Source organism: Megalobrama amblycephala, linkage group LG3, assembly GCF_018812025.1.
Source record: "Megalobrama amblycephala isolate DHTTF-2021 linkage group LG3, ASM1881202v1, whole genome shotgun sequence".
Classification (NCBI taxonomy): Eukaryota; Metazoa; Chordata; class Actinopteri; order Cypriniformes; family Xenocyprididae; genus Megalobrama; species Megalobrama amblycephala.
In genome coordinates this window covers 30,974,838-30,994,269 of record NC_063046.1, presented here as the reverse complement: position 1 = coordinate 30,994,269, position 19,432 = coordinate 30,974,838, and the positions used below count along the sequence as shown (strand labels likewise).

The 19,432-nt window shown below is 36.7% G+C and overlaps 1 protein-coding gene across 1 annotated transcript in view; it reads right to left on the bottom strand.

The window, feature by feature from the left end:
• Positions 1-3,365: 3,365 nt before the first annotated feature.
• iqgap1 (IQ motif containing GTPase activating protein 1) overlaps positions 3,366-19,432 on the bottom strand; it is a 47,555-nt gene continuing 31,488 nt past the window's right edge. Inside the window, exons 14-37 of the mRNA XM_048185096.1 lie at positions 19,164-19,288; positions 18,911-19,074; positions 14,410-14,500; positions 14,136-14,303; positions 13,813-13,955; positions 13,033-13,203; positions 12,829-12,912; positions 12,565-12,636; positions 12,395-12,464; positions 11,412-11,776; positions 11,163-11,326; positions 10,838-11,062; positions 9,344-9,484; positions 8,514-8,598; positions 7,690-7,922; positions 7,459-7,591; positions 7,024-7,126; positions 6,806-6,941; positions 6,438-6,525; positions 6,142-6,351; positions 5,852-6,018; positions 5,609-5,731; positions 5,385-5,493; positions 3,366-4,932 (exon numbers count right to left, since the gene is read on the bottom strand). Coding sequence (XP_048041053.1) covers positions 4,819-4,932; positions 5,385-5,493; positions 5,609-5,731; positions 5,852-6,018; positions 6,142-6,351; positions 6,438-6,525; positions 6,806-6,941; positions 7,024-7,126; positions 7,459-7,591; positions 7,690-7,922; positions 8,514-8,598; positions 9,344-9,484; positions 10,838-11,062; positions 11,163-11,326; positions 11,412-11,776; positions 12,395-12,464; positions 12,565-12,636; positions 12,829-12,912; positions 13,033-13,203; positions 13,813-13,955; positions 14,136-14,303; positions 14,410-14,500; positions 18,911-19,074; positions 19,164-19,288 — 3,484 coding nt within the window. The 3' untranslated portion in view covers positions 3,366-4,818. The remainder of the gene's footprint in view (positions 4,933-5,384; positions 5,494-5,608; positions 5,732-5,851; positions 6,019-6,141; positions 6,352-6,437; positions 6,526-6,805; positions 6,942-7,023; positions 7,127-7,458; positions 7,592-7,689; positions 7,923-8,513; positions 8,599-9,343; positions 9,485-10,837; positions 11,063-11,162; positions 11,327-11,411; positions 11,777-12,394; positions 12,465-12,564; positions 12,637-12,828; positions 12,913-13,032; positions 13,204-13,812; positions 13,956-14,135; positions 14,304-14,409; positions 14,501-18,910; positions 19,075-19,163; positions 19,289-19,432) is intronic.

The window sequence follows — 19,432 nt, the reverse complement described above, 5'->3', positions numbered from 1 at the left end:
CCACAAGGAGGCAGTGGAGTTCCCTTAAAGGGATACACAGCCCTATTATTCATGTTAAAGGTGTCAGAAAGAACTTGCAAAAATAAAAGGTAAAACTTCTGCTCTACAAATCCTACAAATCTGGTCATGAAATACTAAATAGATGCAAAAATGCAATGTGTATTGTATATGTGTGTATGTGTGTTTGTAAACAAAAAAATACATAAAAAAAATAAGAAGCAGAGATATTATGGTTAACTAAAACTAAAAGAATTAAAAACATTTTATTTCTGAAATAAAGCTGAAATCAAATATAAATATTAGATGAAAAACAAAAATTCGAAATGTTGCCTTTGCAATAAACTGAAATAAGTTTAAATAAGTTTAAGTTGAAGCACTACAAATATTATCTGGAATGAAATAAAAACACACTATCTAAAACTAAAACTGAAAACTAAATAGCAATATTCTAAATAATAATCTACAACAAAAGCGCAACTGTTTTCAACCTTGATAATAGTAAATGTTTCTTGAGCACCAAATCAGCACATTATAATGATTTCTGAAGGATCATGTGACACTGAAGACTGGAGGAATGATGCAGCTTTACCATCACAGGAATAAATTACATTTTAAAATACATTAAAAGTAGAAAAGAGTTATTTTAATTGTTAAAACAGTACTACTGAATTTTTATTAAAACATTCATTCCAAGCAACTGGAAAATGTTAAAACAGAAGCTAGGTCATCATGACTATCATATCATGATCATGACAGCAACATTCAAAACAGTCTGCCTTTTTTCCTGACAAACTACATTGATTCTTTGTTCAGGACTGTACCACTGACCCATTCATCGTATTTACTCAAGGCTCCTGGGTGTAACATCATCCCCAGCTTTTTTGTGAAGGCATGTGCAGATCAGCTGCTATTTTTCTTTTCGGATATATGCAACTTTTGTTCAGTCTATAGAACCTATAAGAAAACCTCCATTGTGCCAGTTCTAAGAAGCCCAGGATTATGGGCACAAGAGATGAAAGGAGGATAATCGCCACTGCTGTCCACGTTGTCACACTCAGATAGAGAGGAGCATGTGAGAATCATCTTTTTAGTAAATAAAAGCTTTATTTATATAGCACATTTTAAAACAGTGTTTAAAAAGTGCTTTACAGAAGAGAAATTCACAGAAAAAAAAATAATGAAATCAAAAATAATGAATCAAATCAATAAAATATGCATGTGTGCATTCACAGAGAAGAAAAAGAGTTTGAGATCCTCGGTCAGCAACTCTTGGCTTCCTGTAGTGTCTTACCACCCCTAATTGAGTGAGGATATAATATATACCTTGCCATGTAATATCAAAGTGACTTAAATGGTCATCACCAACTCCAGGACTTGGGGTTTGAAGATGTGAGCGCCAACGAATCATCCCAACTCAGTCCCTGTCAAGGATGTCCTGTATAGCACTCTTCTCTTCTCCCTGTGCTGTAAATATAACTCCGTTATTAACTGCTATGCAGTCAATGTCCTAATTAGGACCCCTTTTAAGATGTCTATTTAAGTCTTTAGCATCTTGGAAATAAAAATGGATATTTTGCATTTTTTTGTTAAAATGTCAACTAGTCGGACGCCAGTTTTACACATAGCGAGTCTTTGGGTGACCCAAGTTTGTGATCAAAAACATCATAGCTATACTGTCATTACTTCAGTTGATTCTGTGAAAAGCAGAATTGGAATTCTACATTTGCTTAATATTTGGAACATAGCTGTACACTTATATTTTGAATATTTTTTTATATTTTCTTTTTTTAGTTTTTAATTTTAGTTTAAGTAATTTTGTTATGTGCAAATTCTTTTAATATTATAGCTTTAAATTTGTTTTTCAGTTTTTATTTTGATTATTTAACTTGTTTTATTTCAGTTGGTTTCCAAAGTAACATTACTCATTTTAATTGTATCATTTAAAATTTTTTAATTAAATATTTTATATATTTTTTAATCATTTTAATTTCAGTTAATAATAACAACACTGGAAAGTACAGCAAAAAAAAAAAAAAAATTAAAATCATTTTCATAAATTCAAATGACCTGCAAACTAGTCGCTTTTCGCCGAAATTCGCCGTTTTGAATTTGAGGGTTTTTTTTTTTTTTTTCGGGGGTGGGGGTGTCAGGGTGAGTTTGCAGGCACAATAAACCTCAGAAGAATCGAAAATGGGCTACTTTCCCATAGTGCGACCATAGACGTGTCTCGAGCTGTCGTGATGTATAATTTTGTCGCTCTGGTGTGACTGACACGTCGCTGAAGCGCTTCAGTTCTAAACATGAATGGATGTGGGATGAATGAATACCGAAGGTATGTTGAAAGATGCAGTACAACTTACTGAAATCCGTATCATGTCACATATAACGTTAATCGATCAATCATTGTTTCAACCGCGGAAAAGCGCCAATAAAACAGCTTGAAAAAAATGTAACATTTACCTCAGAAAAGCCGTTCAATGTCAAAAAACTCGTTAGTCAGCTACAAAAATGAACTTCGAGAGGAGCATTTTGATATATATCTACTGGGACTATTGTAGGCCATTGCATATTCATGAACACCATTTAAATGTTTAGGTAGATATTAAAAACGAGCAGAAACATAATTATGTCATTAAAAATGTATTATAACGTTATTATAAAAAACTTCTTTGTGTAATTTATATGCAAGTAGCTTACAAATCAATTGATTTTAACCTTTAATATTATAATGATATACCAGCTGTGATTCCCTGTATTTTTTTGTCATATACTTTACCTGATAGGCCCCAAATTAATCATTATTGAATTGAAGGTAATCAAATTGAAATCAAATCGCAAGATCCTGAATCAAAATCGAATCCAATTGTGAAATTTGTGTCAATGCCCAGCCCTAGTGTCAATATTTTTTTTTAATTGAAGCAAATGTTTTTTCCATTTATTTTCTTGTGGGAGTGCACCAGGATGCTTAATTTAAATGTTAAAATCATGAAAAGATTTTCTCCTGGGGGAGGATGACCTCAGACCCCCCCAACTACTATTTACTTTGTAACCATATCACCTTTTTCACCACTTTGGAGTTTATATATATATATATATATATATATATATATATATATATATATATATATATATATATATATATATATATATATATATATATACATACATACATACACACACACACACACACACACACACACACATATTACTCAACACAGCACCTATGCAATGTATACAGCAAAATTAAATGAATATCTAAGCCTAATTATTTGTGCCTCTCAAATATTAAACTGAATGATGATCTTAATGTGTTTGGGCTTCTGAACAAAAGCAAATACAGTACATCATTCTCTCCATCACTGTGGTTTTCATTTATACATTTTATTAATAGTTTTTGCGCTGAAACAGCTAACAACTGACTGCATGAGCTATCTGCAATTTATGGAAAAACAAACAAAAACAAACAAACAAAATTACATTGAGTAGATATTCAAGCAAGAACTTTGAACCATACACTGAGGTCAAAGAATATCAGGTTTAATTACTTTCTGCCATTTGAAACACTGGAGAATGACATTTATCATCCTGTGTCATTAATTCATGCAGCATCTTTGTGAACTACCTTTAAAGTGCTACTGGTAACAATGGCATAATGACTGTTACAACTGTTACATTAAGACATTTCAACCATTCCATATTGGATGAACGTGAAAAAAAATACACACCTCCATACAGCTTTATAAAACATTTGAATAGAAAACAGTGTAGCACTTTGTTTCAAAAGTACAGCAACTGAGAGCATCCTAGTCAGACACCAGAGTTACACAAGTTTGATGTTCTGCTCTAAAACCTGAATCCTTTTGTTTTTACAGAATAAGTGTAATGGACTGAATTCAATACCAACTTGATATTTGCAATGGTTCTGGAAGAAAATTAAAAGAAGATAAGTCTGTACATCTTTAAATGTAATGATAAATCTGTTATGTCTTTACTGCATTTTCTGAACATAATTGGTGTATAAACCAGCATTACTAATCAGTCAAAATATGTAATCATCATTCAACTTTTCCTTTTTTTTTTAAATTTATTTATTTTTTATAAAGAGACATTAACTGTAAGAATAGACAGTGAGATGGACTGACATTTTAAGCACTGTGTATGGCTTCTCCACACATTTTCCCAATGGTTTATTCAAGTTAAGGCACCTTTAAAAAAAATGGACATAAGGCTGCAAAAATGAGAGGGACATAAACTTATCCAGCATGCAGTTTCCAAATGCTCAACAAAAAAAAAACAAAAAAAAATATTATTTTCCATTAAGTCCTCATGTTTGACCAGCCAATGAACCTATTCATAGCTGGGGTTTTTACAAAAAAAAAAAAAAAAAAGCTCTGATAAATATATTTTGGTAACAATTCGAGGAATGTGGCTATAACACTCATCACTTTCCTATACGATAGGGATACTAAGAAACAAATTTGTTTCTCCCAAAAAATAGATTAGGCAATAAAAATGTTCATTTTACATATAACATATACAGTTTTCAAAGCTCATGCAAGGACAGTTTGCAAAAGATCAAAGCAAACACTACTGATACTCTTTTGGACACTGATAATCTTAATAAAAAAAATAAAAAAAAAAGTGTCAACCATTACTTATCTGGAAGATGCAAGTTGGCGGTCTACTTTAATAATGTACATCCTTCGAGAAAGGTACAAAGGCCTACTCAGAGTAGTGCAGAAAAGATTTAAACTGTAAAGATGCATGTGGTCTGGGCTTCACTTTGTGTGCAACAGTCTGTCAAGTCCCTCTGAGTCTCTATTTGCCATAGAATTTCTTGTTAAGCAGGAAAATAAGGAGGTTAACATTTACAGTAGCTCGATCGAACAGCTTCATCACTGCCACCCCCTCGTACTGCAACTGGAGCAGGTCCTGATATTAAAGAGGACAAAAATGACATATACAGTTAAGCCCCATTCACACCAAGAATGATAAGTATACAGTAGATATAACTACATTAGCATCCACACCAGCAGTCGAAAAACATTCAGATTATTATAAGCGTGCACTGCAGTTGTCATCTGCTGCTTTAAATGCTCAAGCTCTTTACTGTCTGTTGGATTATAATTGGCTGTCAATGTTTTTTATCATTCATCAGCTGGAAAAAAAAAAAAAATGTTCTGAAATTTATTCTAAGGATATTGTTCTACTGTGTTGGTATTGTTATAGTGTTGTTTCTTACAGAATTAGAACAGTTATTGAAACTCAGATAGTTATCTTTTGGTGTGAAAGGGCCAAAAGATAATCAAACAAAAATCAAACATTCTTTCTGACTACATTAGATACAGAGACGAAAAAAAAAATATCAAGAGAAGAACTTTCACCTGGTATTCTAACATTAATGTCTCCAAATGGACTCCCATGAGCTTAGCTTTCACCTCAAACACGCCCACAATCTCAGATGGTGAGATCTCGAAAATTACATTCTTATACCTGTAAAAGATAAAGCACATTATTATCAAGGACAACAGGAGGAAATGCGGATATATAAACACGTAGTACTATAAAGATATAAATATAGTAGATCAACCCAAATACACAAACTCACTGATTTGTCTGCAGATCCTCAATGTCAATGAGCACTCCCTTCTCATGCAGACGGGCTGCTGTGTACTTCTGCGATACCTGCTTGCTCTTCTTCGCCTTATTGTCTCCAGGTTTCTTAGAAACTCTGTGTGAAGCAATGGCATTTTCCATGACCGTAAGCCAAGAGCTTAACAGCAATTATTCAATCAGAGATAATGACATGAACTAAACTGGACAGTAAATACTCCAAACATTCATCACTCACTTGCCCTTGCTGGCTAAATTGTCCATGCAGGTCTTGATGTATTGATTGTAGTAGTCAATCTGCACATTGTAGAAATTGGTCTTGGAGTTCAGAGCAGCATTGGTCTGCTGAAGCTTCACCAATTCTGCCTTTCGCCTCTGACGATATCGCCTCTGGTTCCGGATGTCCTACAAAAAAAATCATCAACAAATGAATCAAGAGTCTTTAGTATAAATTAAAGGGTGTATCTGAAATTTCATATTCAAGTACAGTCTGAAAATTCCAGGACGCAGAGGACATAGGAACGGTACCTTGGCAATGTCATTGATAAGATCCTGGTATTTCTTCTCAGGGTGAACTTTACCCAACTCTCCTAGTCTTTGCAAGTTGCTCTTGATCTTGTCCTTCTTGCCTTGCAAGGTAAGGCTGTCATCCACAACTGGTTTGGCTTGCTTCATCTTCTCTGGAGTCTTAGCATCACGAATGGCTCGTCGCTGCATGGCACGCTGGTACTCCGCTTCCTGTTTCAAATAAAAACACCAGCTTGAACACATCACTTCTTTGATGGAGTTTCTTTTTCATTCTGAAATACCAGCTATTAAATTACCTGCTCTGGTGAAGCTACAGTCTCCAGGATCTCAGTAAGTGTCTCTCCTGGCTGAAACCTGATCACATCTACTATGAGCCTCTTGGTGCTATATAAGCAAGGTGAATGGACAAAGATTCATGTTAAATACTAGCAAAACTACATTAACAAGTAAAAACATCAGTTCCAGAACCCAGTGAGCCATCTTGGATTTAATTGTTTTATTTTTTTTTCCAGTGAGCTTGCCACATTGCATTATCAAGTTGTCTTCTCTGGGAAGGATTTGGTAAAATTAAGTATCTTAGGAGGCATCATATCTTTTGGAACTGCCTTTGAAGATACCTCACTAGGTTTTGGAACAGAACAATTGAGTAGGGCATTGTCCTTACTTGAGAAGGAGAGTCTTGGCATCCATTTCTGCATTGGCCTCATCCGGAACATCAAATTTGTTGGTGAGGGTGAGAGAGACTTCTGTCTTACCCATCATTTCCTTACTGGGATCATCAGCGGGCAGTGGGCTCTCACCTGTGAGAGAACGACAATTCATCACCTTGTCTCAGCAGGACCTCAGCGTCCTGACACATTAAAGCATTTCTCAGAGGCTCACCTATTAAAGACTCAATGGTGGGCACCTCTCCCAGGTCATCTAGCAACTCATGGATGGGATCATTGTGGTCTGGTGCAATGGCATCTTGGTGATCCAGCAAGAGCTAAAGAAGATATCACACAACATATTCAGTCCTGAAAATCTACTGGATGTGATCTCTTCCATAAAGGTGCGGTCACTTTAGCTAAATTCAAAAGGAAAAAAGGTCCATTATCAATAGTGTGGCAATGCTTCAAACAAGTAAGCTTTCTGGTAGTCAATACATTTAAGTTTTATGAACAATTTTAACCCAAAGCAAAATCATCTCGGTGGAAAATTTTCGCCCTCACTCGGAACTCCCTCTCACACGGATTCCTCTTGAAATGACTAGATTTTTAACATGATATTTCACCGAGCAATGATAAATGTGACCGCACCTTTAGTCTCATATTTTACCGTGTGAGTGTTGATGATCTCCCCAATGGAAATGTAGATCACAGGCTTGGTCAAGGTGACCAGGTCAGAGTACTGATCCACATTAAACTTGTCTTCCAAAGAAGGGACGTCACAAGCGGCCAAAAAGAAACGTCTGGGCGGCAGAAAAATTATTGCGTTAGTATGGATTGAGTGTGAATTAAGCTACTAAAAATGAAGAAACAAACAGAAGCACTTTGATGTCACTTGTACCTAAATTTCTGGTAGGAGTTGGAGAGGTATTCATTGATGGGGTTCAGATGAGCGTTGTCTCCAAGGAACATCTTGTTGGAGGCAGCATGCTGCAACATTTTGGCAATTGATCCCAGGTTTCGCCTCTGTTCTGTGGTCAGCTGACCTCCAGCAGATAAATCAATGATGTCAAAGGCATCAGGAGCCACAATGGCTGGGTTCATGTAGCGGTAGTACAGCAGGTTGCCCACAATCTTAAAAAATAATAATAAGGATGGGTCTGTTCTTCTTTTCAAGCAAATACAACAACTGTGAAATTTTAAAAGCCTATTATATATGTTTCTACATTTGTTGTGCAATTGAAGATCTTCTGCTTCCACAAGGGGGTAAACAAAAATACTGAGGAAAAAAAGAGAAGCGGCAAGAATAAGAAAGACGTCGCTCACCTGGGCTGGGTGCTCATCAAAAACCTCTTGAAAAGGGTATAAGCAAGGGCCAAGAGGAGAGCTTGAGTCGGGGCATAGAGAAAGAGAGAGACAGAGCAAGTGTGGGACAGATAGATAGAAAGGAGGAGGAATCTCTTTCCAGGAGAAAAGGAAAGAGATGGAAACCACATTTAGTATTCAGAGTGAGAAGACTGGTGTATCACAATAGAAGAGAAGCACGAGAGCAGAGAAATGCTTAAGATTGTTTCACAGTGGGACAGCAGCGGGTGCCAGTTTAGCAAAGAGGTAATCAGAGTGTTTAAGACATCTGAATAAAGGCCGTCTTGGTTTGGAGACTAAAGTGTGCAATTACATCAGCCAAATGTTGCTGTGATTTCTAGCAGCTGTGATGTAACAAACCTTCAAAAGCTCATCCTCTGTGGCATCAGGGAACCTTTCATTAAGTGTGTCCTTCAGCGTCTTGGCAATGAATCGCATGCCGTATCTGCAGGGGAACACAATCATTCAAACATACAGAGACTTACACCAGTGTTTCCTATAGAATTCTGCGTTTGTAATATATTTAAATGTTGCTTTAGTTTAAATACCACTTATTCCAAAAAAAAAAAAAATGTAGTGAATGTAAATTTAACTAGGTCTACAACTGTTATAAGAACATTCAGTCAGTAATACCTATTTCATAAAGTGATGAATAAAGGGCTAGTACACTTAACATGGTTCAACAGTTCTTGGATCATTTTCAATCAAAAATGAATGTTATGATGAGATAGAGTTCAATGAATCAGTTAATTAAAAATTGCATCACAATCAATTCATAATTGTTAACTGTGCTCTGGATTCAGTGGATGATATCAAAAGCAATAATTAGTTTTTAATGACCCATTAAAGCTTCATAAAGAGTCGTTCGCTGTATGTCGTTTGTTTTAAGTTCAATCAGTGAAGAAAAGGCAATATAAAGACTTTTTTTTGTGGTACGCTACCTTTTTTAAATCATTAGGTTTATTTCAGACTGAAAGCTCAGAAAAATATGATTCAGCTGTGGCACAGTGCCACTCTTTAACAGCGGTATAACACTGACTTGTACACAAGCATGAACAATGAAACGGCTCATGTAGCCGACATGTATTTGAATATTCAAATCTGGTCTTGCTAAAAGTCATTTTCATATATTCAAGAACTCATTGCTGACACACAAACACACACTCTATCAGTGACGTGTGTAAACTTACGGGATTTTATCCACAGAAACAATTATGGCCGAAAGAAATTTGTCTGTGACTGTCCTCATGTTCTTGATGGAGGCTTCAAGGCGGGTTCGAACCTCCTCATGACTCATTGCCTGCTCTGGAGTCACATCATATGGCAATTTACTGCAAAACAAAATTAGGGGGCCTCAGCATACGTAAAATTATTTAAATTAATAAATGATTATTATTAGAATATTCAAAAATAAAATGTAACCCTAAAATAAAATGCGAAGAAATCATATGTCTTTTATTTTCTTTCAATTACTACTGTTATTATTGAAGAACACACAGTTCTGGAATACAAAACATAACCTCCAGAATAACAAAATAAATTATAGATAAATAATTTAATATACAAACCCATTTCCAGAAAAGTTGGGACGTTTTGTGAAATGCAATAAAATCAATAATCTGTGATTTGTTCATTCTCTTTAACCTTTATTTAATTGACATAAGTACAACGAAAAGACTGGCTGCAACACACTCCAAAAAAGTTGGGACAGAGGCACGTTTACCACTGTGTCACATCACCTTTCCTTTTAATTACACTTTTTAATCGTTTGGGAATTGAGGACATTGGTGAAGTTTTGCATACAAAACTTAAGCTTAAGCATCGTTGTCGGGTTCCCCTTTTCATGATGGGCCATACATTTTCAATAGGAGTCAGATCTGATGTCCAGTCAGTCACATCCACATGTGTCTACGAAATCATGCTGTTGTAGCACATGCAGAATGAGACATGACATTGTCTTGATCTAATAACCATGACTTCCCATGAAAGATGTCATCCTGAGGGCAGTCTATGTCTCTGTACAATCCCAATATATGCCTCCACGTCAGTGGTACCTTCACACATATGCAAGTCACTCATGCCATTTGCACTGATGCACCTATATACCATGACAGACGTTTGCTTTTGCACTTGTCGCTGGTGAATGTCTGGATGGTCACTTTCCTCTTTGGGACTATGAACTCAACGTCCCTTTTTTCTGAGGGCTCAAAGGCCAGGCACATTCAACTGTGGTCCTCTGCCTTGACCTATGCATACTGAGATTTCTCTGGATTCCCTGAAGTTTTTTCACAATATTATGCATGGTAGATGGTGAAAGTCCTAAATTCTTTGCAATTTTGCATTGACAAATGTGATTTTTGATTTGTCTGACAATTATCTCATGAAATATGGCACAAAGTGATAAGCCACGACCCATCTTTCCTGGCAAAGACCGAGATGCTCCTTTTAAACCCAATCACGATAGTCTGATCAATTACCAATTTACCTGATAATTGTGGACTCAAAACAGTTTAACCTGGATATTCTATAAACTTTTCACTTTTATTACGCTTCTGTTCCAACTATTTTGGAGTGTGTTGCAGCCATCAAAATCAAAATGTGTTTATATTTACAAAATACATCAGTGAAAAGTGGGGGCCTTAAAATATTGGGAGGCCTTCAAGTAAAAAGGTTGAGGAACACACCTGGCCTCTCCTGTTTGACTCTCCATCTGGTTCACCCAACTCTTGTATATGTCAACTGGGTCAGTTTTAATGTTGAGAGTCTTGTCATCCATGATTTCCTTCACGACAGGAGCCAGGATCTGCCGAAGGGCGTTCTGACCTCGGGCTCCTCTGTTAAAGCTCACCACCATCTTAATGACTGTAGGGTTTCCTGTGACAATCTCCTGGATTTGATCCACTTTTGATCTGAATTTACAAGATAAATACCGCTGAGAGATCGTAAAAGAGTGCAACTTGATAAATATTTAAAGAGTATATAATTTATGGAATATCATTGAGTTCCTACTTGATTTCCTCTTGCAGGGCCGTTTTGAAGAGATTAAGCAAGAGGTACTCCTCACGCTGATTGGAAGCGTAGTTGTACAATGTGAAAATCACGGAATCCATGAACTTGGTTGACTTGTTCTGTGGCATCTGAAAGATCAGCTTGGCCAGATAGGTTGGATTTGTCTGAGGAAAACAGAGAGAAAAATGAACAGGCCTGCCGAGACACTGATTTTCAAACAATTGTTGGATTAGAGTTGATGAGGTTTACCTGTAACAGGTAAAAGAGGAACTGATATGCCTCCAGCTTCTCTCTCTTCTCTTTACTGAGGGCCTTCAGGCCTCCCTTCTGCTTATTCATCATCATGAGGTTGGACAGCTCACCCTTGTTCTTCTTGGTGAGCTTCTTGCTGTGAGACACCACCTCCTGAAGGGTGATCTTGTTTTTTACCAGCAGGCCAATCTTAATGTCCATCAGATTAAGGTCGTTCTCCAGCTGCTGGTTGGAGCGGATGTTGGTGATCACCTCCTCTCTTAACCGCATCAGATCCAGCTCTTCCTGGAAGTCCTGGTCACTGTGATCCAGCAGGTGGACAAACTTACGAACGACTGCCATTGGAGGATCATCTGCGTTGACTGTTAAAAACAGAATTTGGAGATTTGGAAACAGTTTGCAGGTATACACATTTAAAATTTACAGTCTTTTTATTCTGGGACAACAGAATAATTATTTTGATGACTCATTCTACACTCTGATTTTTGTCCAATCAAATGTTCTTTTGACTGTCCCTCCCCTTAAAGGGATAGTTTAAACAAAAATTTAAATTTTGTTATTTATTCCCCCTCATATCGTTCCAAACCTGAATGAAAGATTATAACATTGACATTTTGAAGAATGTTTGTAACCAAACATTTGACTTCCAATGTATGAAAAAAACATAAAACACAAAATTTTATGTTCTATAGTAGAAATAATGTCATACAGGTTTGGAATGACATGAGAGTGAGTAAATGACAGAATTTTCATTTTTGGGTGAACTCTGCTTTTAGTATCATCATAAAAAATCCCTTAAAACAAATGCCAACATAGAAAAGAAATGCAGTCAATAATTCATTTCATAGCATCTTCAAAATATCAACATTATACAAACAACAAATACACGCCTTCAAATGAGTTATCTTCATAGATTTTGTGGTATGTTCTAAGTGAGAGGATGTGAAACAGAATTTGAAGGAAGTACATGAAATGCTTACTGAGAGTTTTATAGTCATCTCTTGCTTTGTTGGCTCGAATGAATGCCTGTATTTTCACCACCTCATTTATCTGAAATAAGACAATTGATGGGAGAACATTAAAGACTGTGTGGTCAGAGATCAGATTATATTAAATATAAAAATATACAAGTTGTTAGGTTTGAACTCACATGGTCTTTGAAGTACTGAAGGCGATCTTTGTATTTTTTGCGAGCTTGGTGCATCCTGACCAATGATTGAATCTACAGAAGAAAAAAAAATCATATATTTACCCACACAGAAATTTGACCATATTAAGATTGATCTAATCTGAAATAAAAGGGACCAAACCCAAAAACATTTTAGGCTATGTAGTGTATAGCATACAGTATGAGGCAAAAAGTGTGGCTTTTTAATTCCATCAGAATTTCTCATGCTGATTCTCATTATCTTACCTTGACAGCATCTTCAGAGTGATCCTTCAAGAACTGCTTCCTGTCACTGTACTTCTTTCTTTCCTTAAAGCCTCTCCAGTGTGCCTATAAAGCAAACAGAACCAGATGGTCATGACTGACTTGGCACAGACCCATAGATATTATTAAATATTCTTTGCATTAATGTCCTGAAGTCTTAACTGAAGGAAGCAAGAGGAAATTTACCTGTATACAGGTAACAGACGGCTCCTGAGACTTCAAGAACCCAATACGGTCTTTCATTCCACGTCGCACCAGAAAACCACGGCACCGGGCTTGCAGCTTGCCAATCAGACTCTCGTTGGCCAACCACAGTTGCTCTCGGTTATATGCTGTGGTTACTCCTGACACAACAGACTATAAAGACACAGACAGTATGTGAATCAGGAAGATAAAGCATAAATATATATGTTTTATATATGTGTGTATGTACACACACACACACACACACTATCATTAAAAAAATTTAGATTGGTAAGATTTTTAAATATATTTAAAAGAAGTCTCTTATGGTCTCTTAAGGCTGCATTTGATACAAAATACAACGAAAACAGTAATATTGTGATATATTTTTACAATTTAAAATAACTGATAAGTAATTTATTCCTTGAACATTCTATTCAAAGAATCCTGAAAAAAAAAAATGTACACAACTGTTTCCAACATTGATGATAATAATAATAAATGTTTTTAAGCAGCAAATCAGCATATTAGAATGATTTCTGAAGGATCATGTGACACTGAAGACTTCCATAATGATGCTGAAAATACAGCTTTGCAAACACAGGAATAAATTGCATTATAAAATATATTCAAATAGAAAATAGCTATTTTAAATCGTAAAAATATTTCACTATTTTTGATCAAATAAATGCAGCCTTGGAGAGCAGAAGATACATTTCGATAGAACGGTATTGTATATATACATACACACGCTATATATGTGATTATGAGATGAAGATTTACCTGTATTTCCTCCTTGTTGAGCTGAGTGTTGTTTGGAATGAACTCCGCAGGCTCATCCCAGGTGCCTTGTCCAGTCTTGAGGTTATAGTAGTAGTTGTGTCCTCCCTTCACCCAATGTTTCATCCATTCACTGCCATTATCCCCTACCAAAAACCTCTATTACTCTCTCAGTCACAATGTGTACATTTATGATATGTTGTGATAAGAATATTTATCACCTAATAGTTTAAAATGAATTATTTTAACTGAGAAATGTTACTTGTAAATATTACCATATAGTTTGGTACCAAATATCACAGAATCAACACAAGAACCCATCTCACCTTCCTTATTCTTTTCCTCTTTAATTCGAAACAGGTCATCCTGGTAGGTCTGCGCGCATTCAGATGTGACTCCATACAGACCAGCAGAAGATGAACGCAGGGCTGCCAGTGTTTGAGAAGAGTCCTTGTTATCCACAGCCTCATTAATGGCCTGAATTGCCTGGGAGACTGAAGGTGGACAAGAAGATCATTCTTTAGAAAGACTTGCATTATTAAAAAAAAGAATCATAGTTCATATTTTTATTAAAGCTAAGACGTAAATGAGGATTATTACACTGCAGAGCTTCTTCTGAGTCCTTGTTGGCTCTCAAGATCGCATCCTGGATCTCATCTAGCCAAAGCACTGCAGAAGGATCTCCACATTCCTGGAAAGACAGGAAAAAAAACAAGGACACCGTTACCAATGAATAACCATTTCAAAGCATTAAGATGTGCTATGGCCGCTCTAGTGAAACTGAATTTATACAAGGTTCCCAAACTTTGTGGAAAATTCATTTCTATTATTTGACTTTTTGCTGTTATTTTGATGACTGAATAAGGATTTATAATGAGTAATTTCTAGCTGAAAAATATTAAGAACTAAGCATAACTATAAGCATTTAATATTGACTATAGTTATTTCCATGACTTATCTAAACCTGGAAATCAAGCTTTTTGAAATTGCAGGTTTTTCAGGATTATGGGAACTCTGTTTAAAGGTCAAGAAAGTTCTTTGCCACCAAACAGAATTGCTGTATTCAAAATGATTAAACAATTCCAACTAGATTTCCACTTGTAGTTGGTTAGGAATAAGACTCATATAGACCTTTTGCAATGAGAGGCAAACATTAAACAAACAGTCCACCCAAAACTGAAAATATTGAACTGTCATAATTGACTCACCCTCATGTTGTACCAAACCTGTATGACTTTCTTTTTTTCCTCAGGAACAGGATATTTTGAAAAATGTTTATGGTTCATACATTGAAAGTTAATGGACTCCAGTGTAGTTTTCCTACTGTATGAACAAAAACAGTTTTTCAAAACATCTGTGTTCTGAAGTGGAAAAAAAATCATACAGGTTTGAAATGAATTGAGAGAGAGTCAATTATGACAGTATTTTCATTTTGGGCTAAACTGTCACTTTAATTCCATTAACAAAAATGTTTTGACTGTCAACGGGTATAGTATAATGCAGTGTTTCCCAACCCTGTTCCTGGAGGCACACCAACACTACACATTTTCCAACTCTTCCTAATCAAACACACCTGATTCAACTCATCAGCTCATTAGTAGAGACTCCAAGACCAGAAATATATGGGCCATATAAGGGAGACATCCAAAATGTGCTCTGTTGGTGTGCCTCCAGGAACAGGGTTGGGAAACACTGGTATAATGGATGTAAAAAAACAAACCAAAAAACACTAGTAACAACAAATGCTGTGATAACTGGTAGAGACAAATAGCGTTTAATTATTCAACAATACAACTGCCAAAATTATATAAAAATTACACACTGCCTTTTAGGAAAATAGCACAATGTCCTTCTGAAAGTGCTGAGGAGAACCACGAACAAGACTGAGCTGACTGATTTCATCTGATCATGTTCTTTGGCTGTAATAGCCTACATCTCCACTGGATTAATCACATCTGCTTCTATCATCATTTGTAGGGAGTTATAGGATAAACACATGCTAATGGAGGGGTTCATTTACTACTACCACCACCAGGTGGCGCAGTTGCCCTCTCATAGCAGTCCTGACCGCATGCTGAGCTCAGTTTCCTGAGCGCGATTTGCGGCTCTCTGATTTGCTGAATGCAAAGGCGCCTCTATGCAGATCGCCCGCCTTTCTTGCAAACGTACAGCAGCGCACCAACCCGAGGGTGTGTCAAACTGTGCAACAGAGGAAAACGTTGTTCCTTCTGGGCTGATAAGGCTCCGCTTCACTGTGTTGCATTTCATCGGCTGCATAAAACAAATGCCTGCTGGATTAGAGTGCAAATAAGACTTAATGTGTCCCAGTGGGGTGGAGTAGAAATGATCAGAAGTCTGCAAACTGTAACTAAGGAAGTGAAAAAGGGTGTGGTGTAATGTCCAAGATTACATTACCATCTCTTCTGGGCCTGTTTACAACACAGAATGATTAAAAAAAGGAACAACTTCTATTCCAGCTACACTTTGGTAAAGGTCATCCAAAAATGTTAAGTAGGAAAATTTTGCACATTATGTTATACAAATTGTGATGTACTACTTAAATCCATATTAACAGTTGATGCATAAATTTTTTATGTACAAATGTTCATATAAAAACTCAAAAGTGCACATAAAGTTCTCTCTCAATTAATATTATATCAAACAATATTACATATAATAATTATATTGTAAAAATTATATATTGTGATTATTGATGTCAATTAAACAGAAATGCCTTGAATTGCTACTTTCTGTCAGGTCACACATCACTCAATCTTTTGTGATCCTTGCTTATTGGAGATCATTTAAAAATTGCAGAAGTTAAAAAAACAAATCATCAAACTTCCTTCCTAACCACTTCCTGTCAGTTGAGCAGATCTGGTTTTATCTGTGCTTTACACTCCATAGTGACCCAAACTAGCGTAAGCTAGTAAGGAGTGATGTCAATGTTAAAAATCCTTTACTTAGCTACACCAGCTAACAGGACCAGAATTTTGCCCTTTTAAGGCAGAGAAAAAGTCATCAGCCTTGTTATTTCCGACGCTTGTGCGAATCATAGTTAAAGGAAACACTTTGTTTTTCCAGCCATGTTTTTTTTGGCAGCATGGGTTCAGCAGCTATTACGAGTCCACAAAAAAAAAATTATGTTTATAACTCTGTAATTCTGTAACTTTGTAATTCTGTAAAAACTGCCTCCAAATAGGCAAAATCAAACAGAATTGGGATTTGGTGTCCATAATGCCCCAAACGAGTATTCTTTGACTCAGAAGCTTCAGTTCAGCTCTGAACCACAGTGGCACACTGCTGTGGTAAACCATGTGCCCATTCACCTGTGTCCCTGAGGTTTCAGCTTCACGTCCACAGGAAACGTGGGGCGTGGCCAAAAACAAAACTAAATACCTAACCTACTTCACGTCCTCAGCCTCTGATCCGAACCAAAATGTCCTTATGAATGAGGCGTTTATATAGCACTTTACTACTGTACACCCAAAGTGCTGGCGTTGGTTAAGGGGAGAACCCCTGATATGATTGTAAAAATTATATCAGGGGTTCTCCTCTCAACCAACACCAGCGTGCAGCATCCACTTGGATGATGCGAGCAACAGCAGCCACAGAACAACAGTGCCAGTGTGCTCGCCACACACCGGCTACAGGTGGAGAGGAGAGAGAGTGATAGAGCCAATTCAAAGGATAGGGGTTACAGGGGGCCATGATTGACAAAGGCAAATGGAAGGAGAATTTGGCCAGAACACCAGGGTTACCCCTAATGACCACAGAGAGTCAGGACCTCGGTTTACCATCTCATCTGAAGGGATGGATGACTTTTCTCAAAAGATAAAGAGAGATGAACCTGAAACAAGTCATTTGTACATATTGCAGTCATTTGAAAACGTAAGGGGGGTTTCCACTGAAAAGAAGAGCGAAGCTGTCAATTAATAGCCAGACAAAATACGGGGGTGAGGAATGAGACTGTATGAGCTCAAATGATGTCATTAGACTTGAGTCATGAGAAGCTTGGACTGAAAACCCACATGATGCATTTTTAGAGGGAAAGAGAGAAACAGACTTTCCTGACAGTTAATCAAAATGAAATAGTAATAATCGTGATATGGCTTAGCGTGATTTAATTACATAAATATACGCACTGTATCAGGGATAAGTGCCGCACTGTGTTCTTTTATATGCAAGCAGCTCATGATCTGGAGTTTTCAGTGTATCAGAGCGACTCGGCTCGCAATAAATACTGCTTCACATGAACTCCATCTCTGTAAGTACTGTGAGTTCGAGTCGCTAAGATGCATTTGGGAATCTTCCAAACCTTGTAATGAGAAGCACTTATAAACCGCTGTTGTCAACAGAAGAGAAGCTTCAGGGGGTCTCAGCCAAAATAAAAATTAGATTTAATGTTTGAAAATAAAGTCATTCATATTAGTATTGTCAAGCACAACAAACCTGGAGCATAATAAATAAATAAATACATACATAAGCATTTTTATATTTTATATTATATATATATATATATATATATATATATATATATATATATATATATGCAGCCCTATTTTCAGAACTTGGACCTATTTTCAGAGCTGTTCACCAAATAAGCCAAACTCATTAAATGACTAAGAACAAAGCCCCTCATCAGATCAATTTAACTACGGCCATCTTCAAACAGCAGCAGAATATGGCTGAAGAGCTAAATTAAAAAACATTTTCAGATTTAAAACTGAATTCTGAATTAATTATGTTTATATGTGTTCTATGAACACAAACTAGCTGCCTTTGACGTCACTGTATGACATAACATGCACTTGATGGCAATTTCTTTTTACTAACATCAGTATAGTTAGCACTGTAAACCCATCTCAGGTTATAAAGAATGGGAGAAAGCGCTATTGTGTGTTCAGCAAGTGTGACAAGCTTTCCATTAGGGTTTGGAGGAAACAAAAACTAGACAAAAAAATGGAACCGGATATCAGAGGATGAAAGCAATGGGAGTGACCCAGCATGCTGAACGGTTCAAAATAAGACACAAAGTCTTGATATTTACTGACATTGTGTGGGCTGTATTACTGTTATGGGTTTGTATAAGAGTACGTACGTGGGCCTTCTCTCTCCTTGCCTCCTGCAGTATATCATAGTAATGCTGGGCCAAAGATGGATCTATATCTGTTAGCTTGGCAGCTGGGTTCTGTAAAGCAGCCATTGTCTTCTGTAGGTCGCCCTCATCCAGAGCCTCATTAATCAGACCAATAGCAGCAATCCCTAAAATTGCAAAACGACACATACACCGTTCATAATGAAGAACAATCTGAATTTGCTCTGCTCATAATGAGGATGAATGTCAAACTCACGTTCATGCTCTTCTTGAACAGTACCGTTGACCTGGTCCACACAGGCCTGGATGTCATTCCAGGTGAGATAGTCACTGCCCTCCTCACGTGCAGCTGCCTTCAGACGCATTAGCTCATCTATATACCTGCAGGGAAACAACAAGCAGTGTCTGAAACCAGAACTATTTGGCATCTTCTCTAATCAACACAAAACTCATTCACAACCTATTTTACTTCTGCGGTTTGACATATTTATGAGCAAAACAAAAATGAAAGTAGGGTGGGACCTA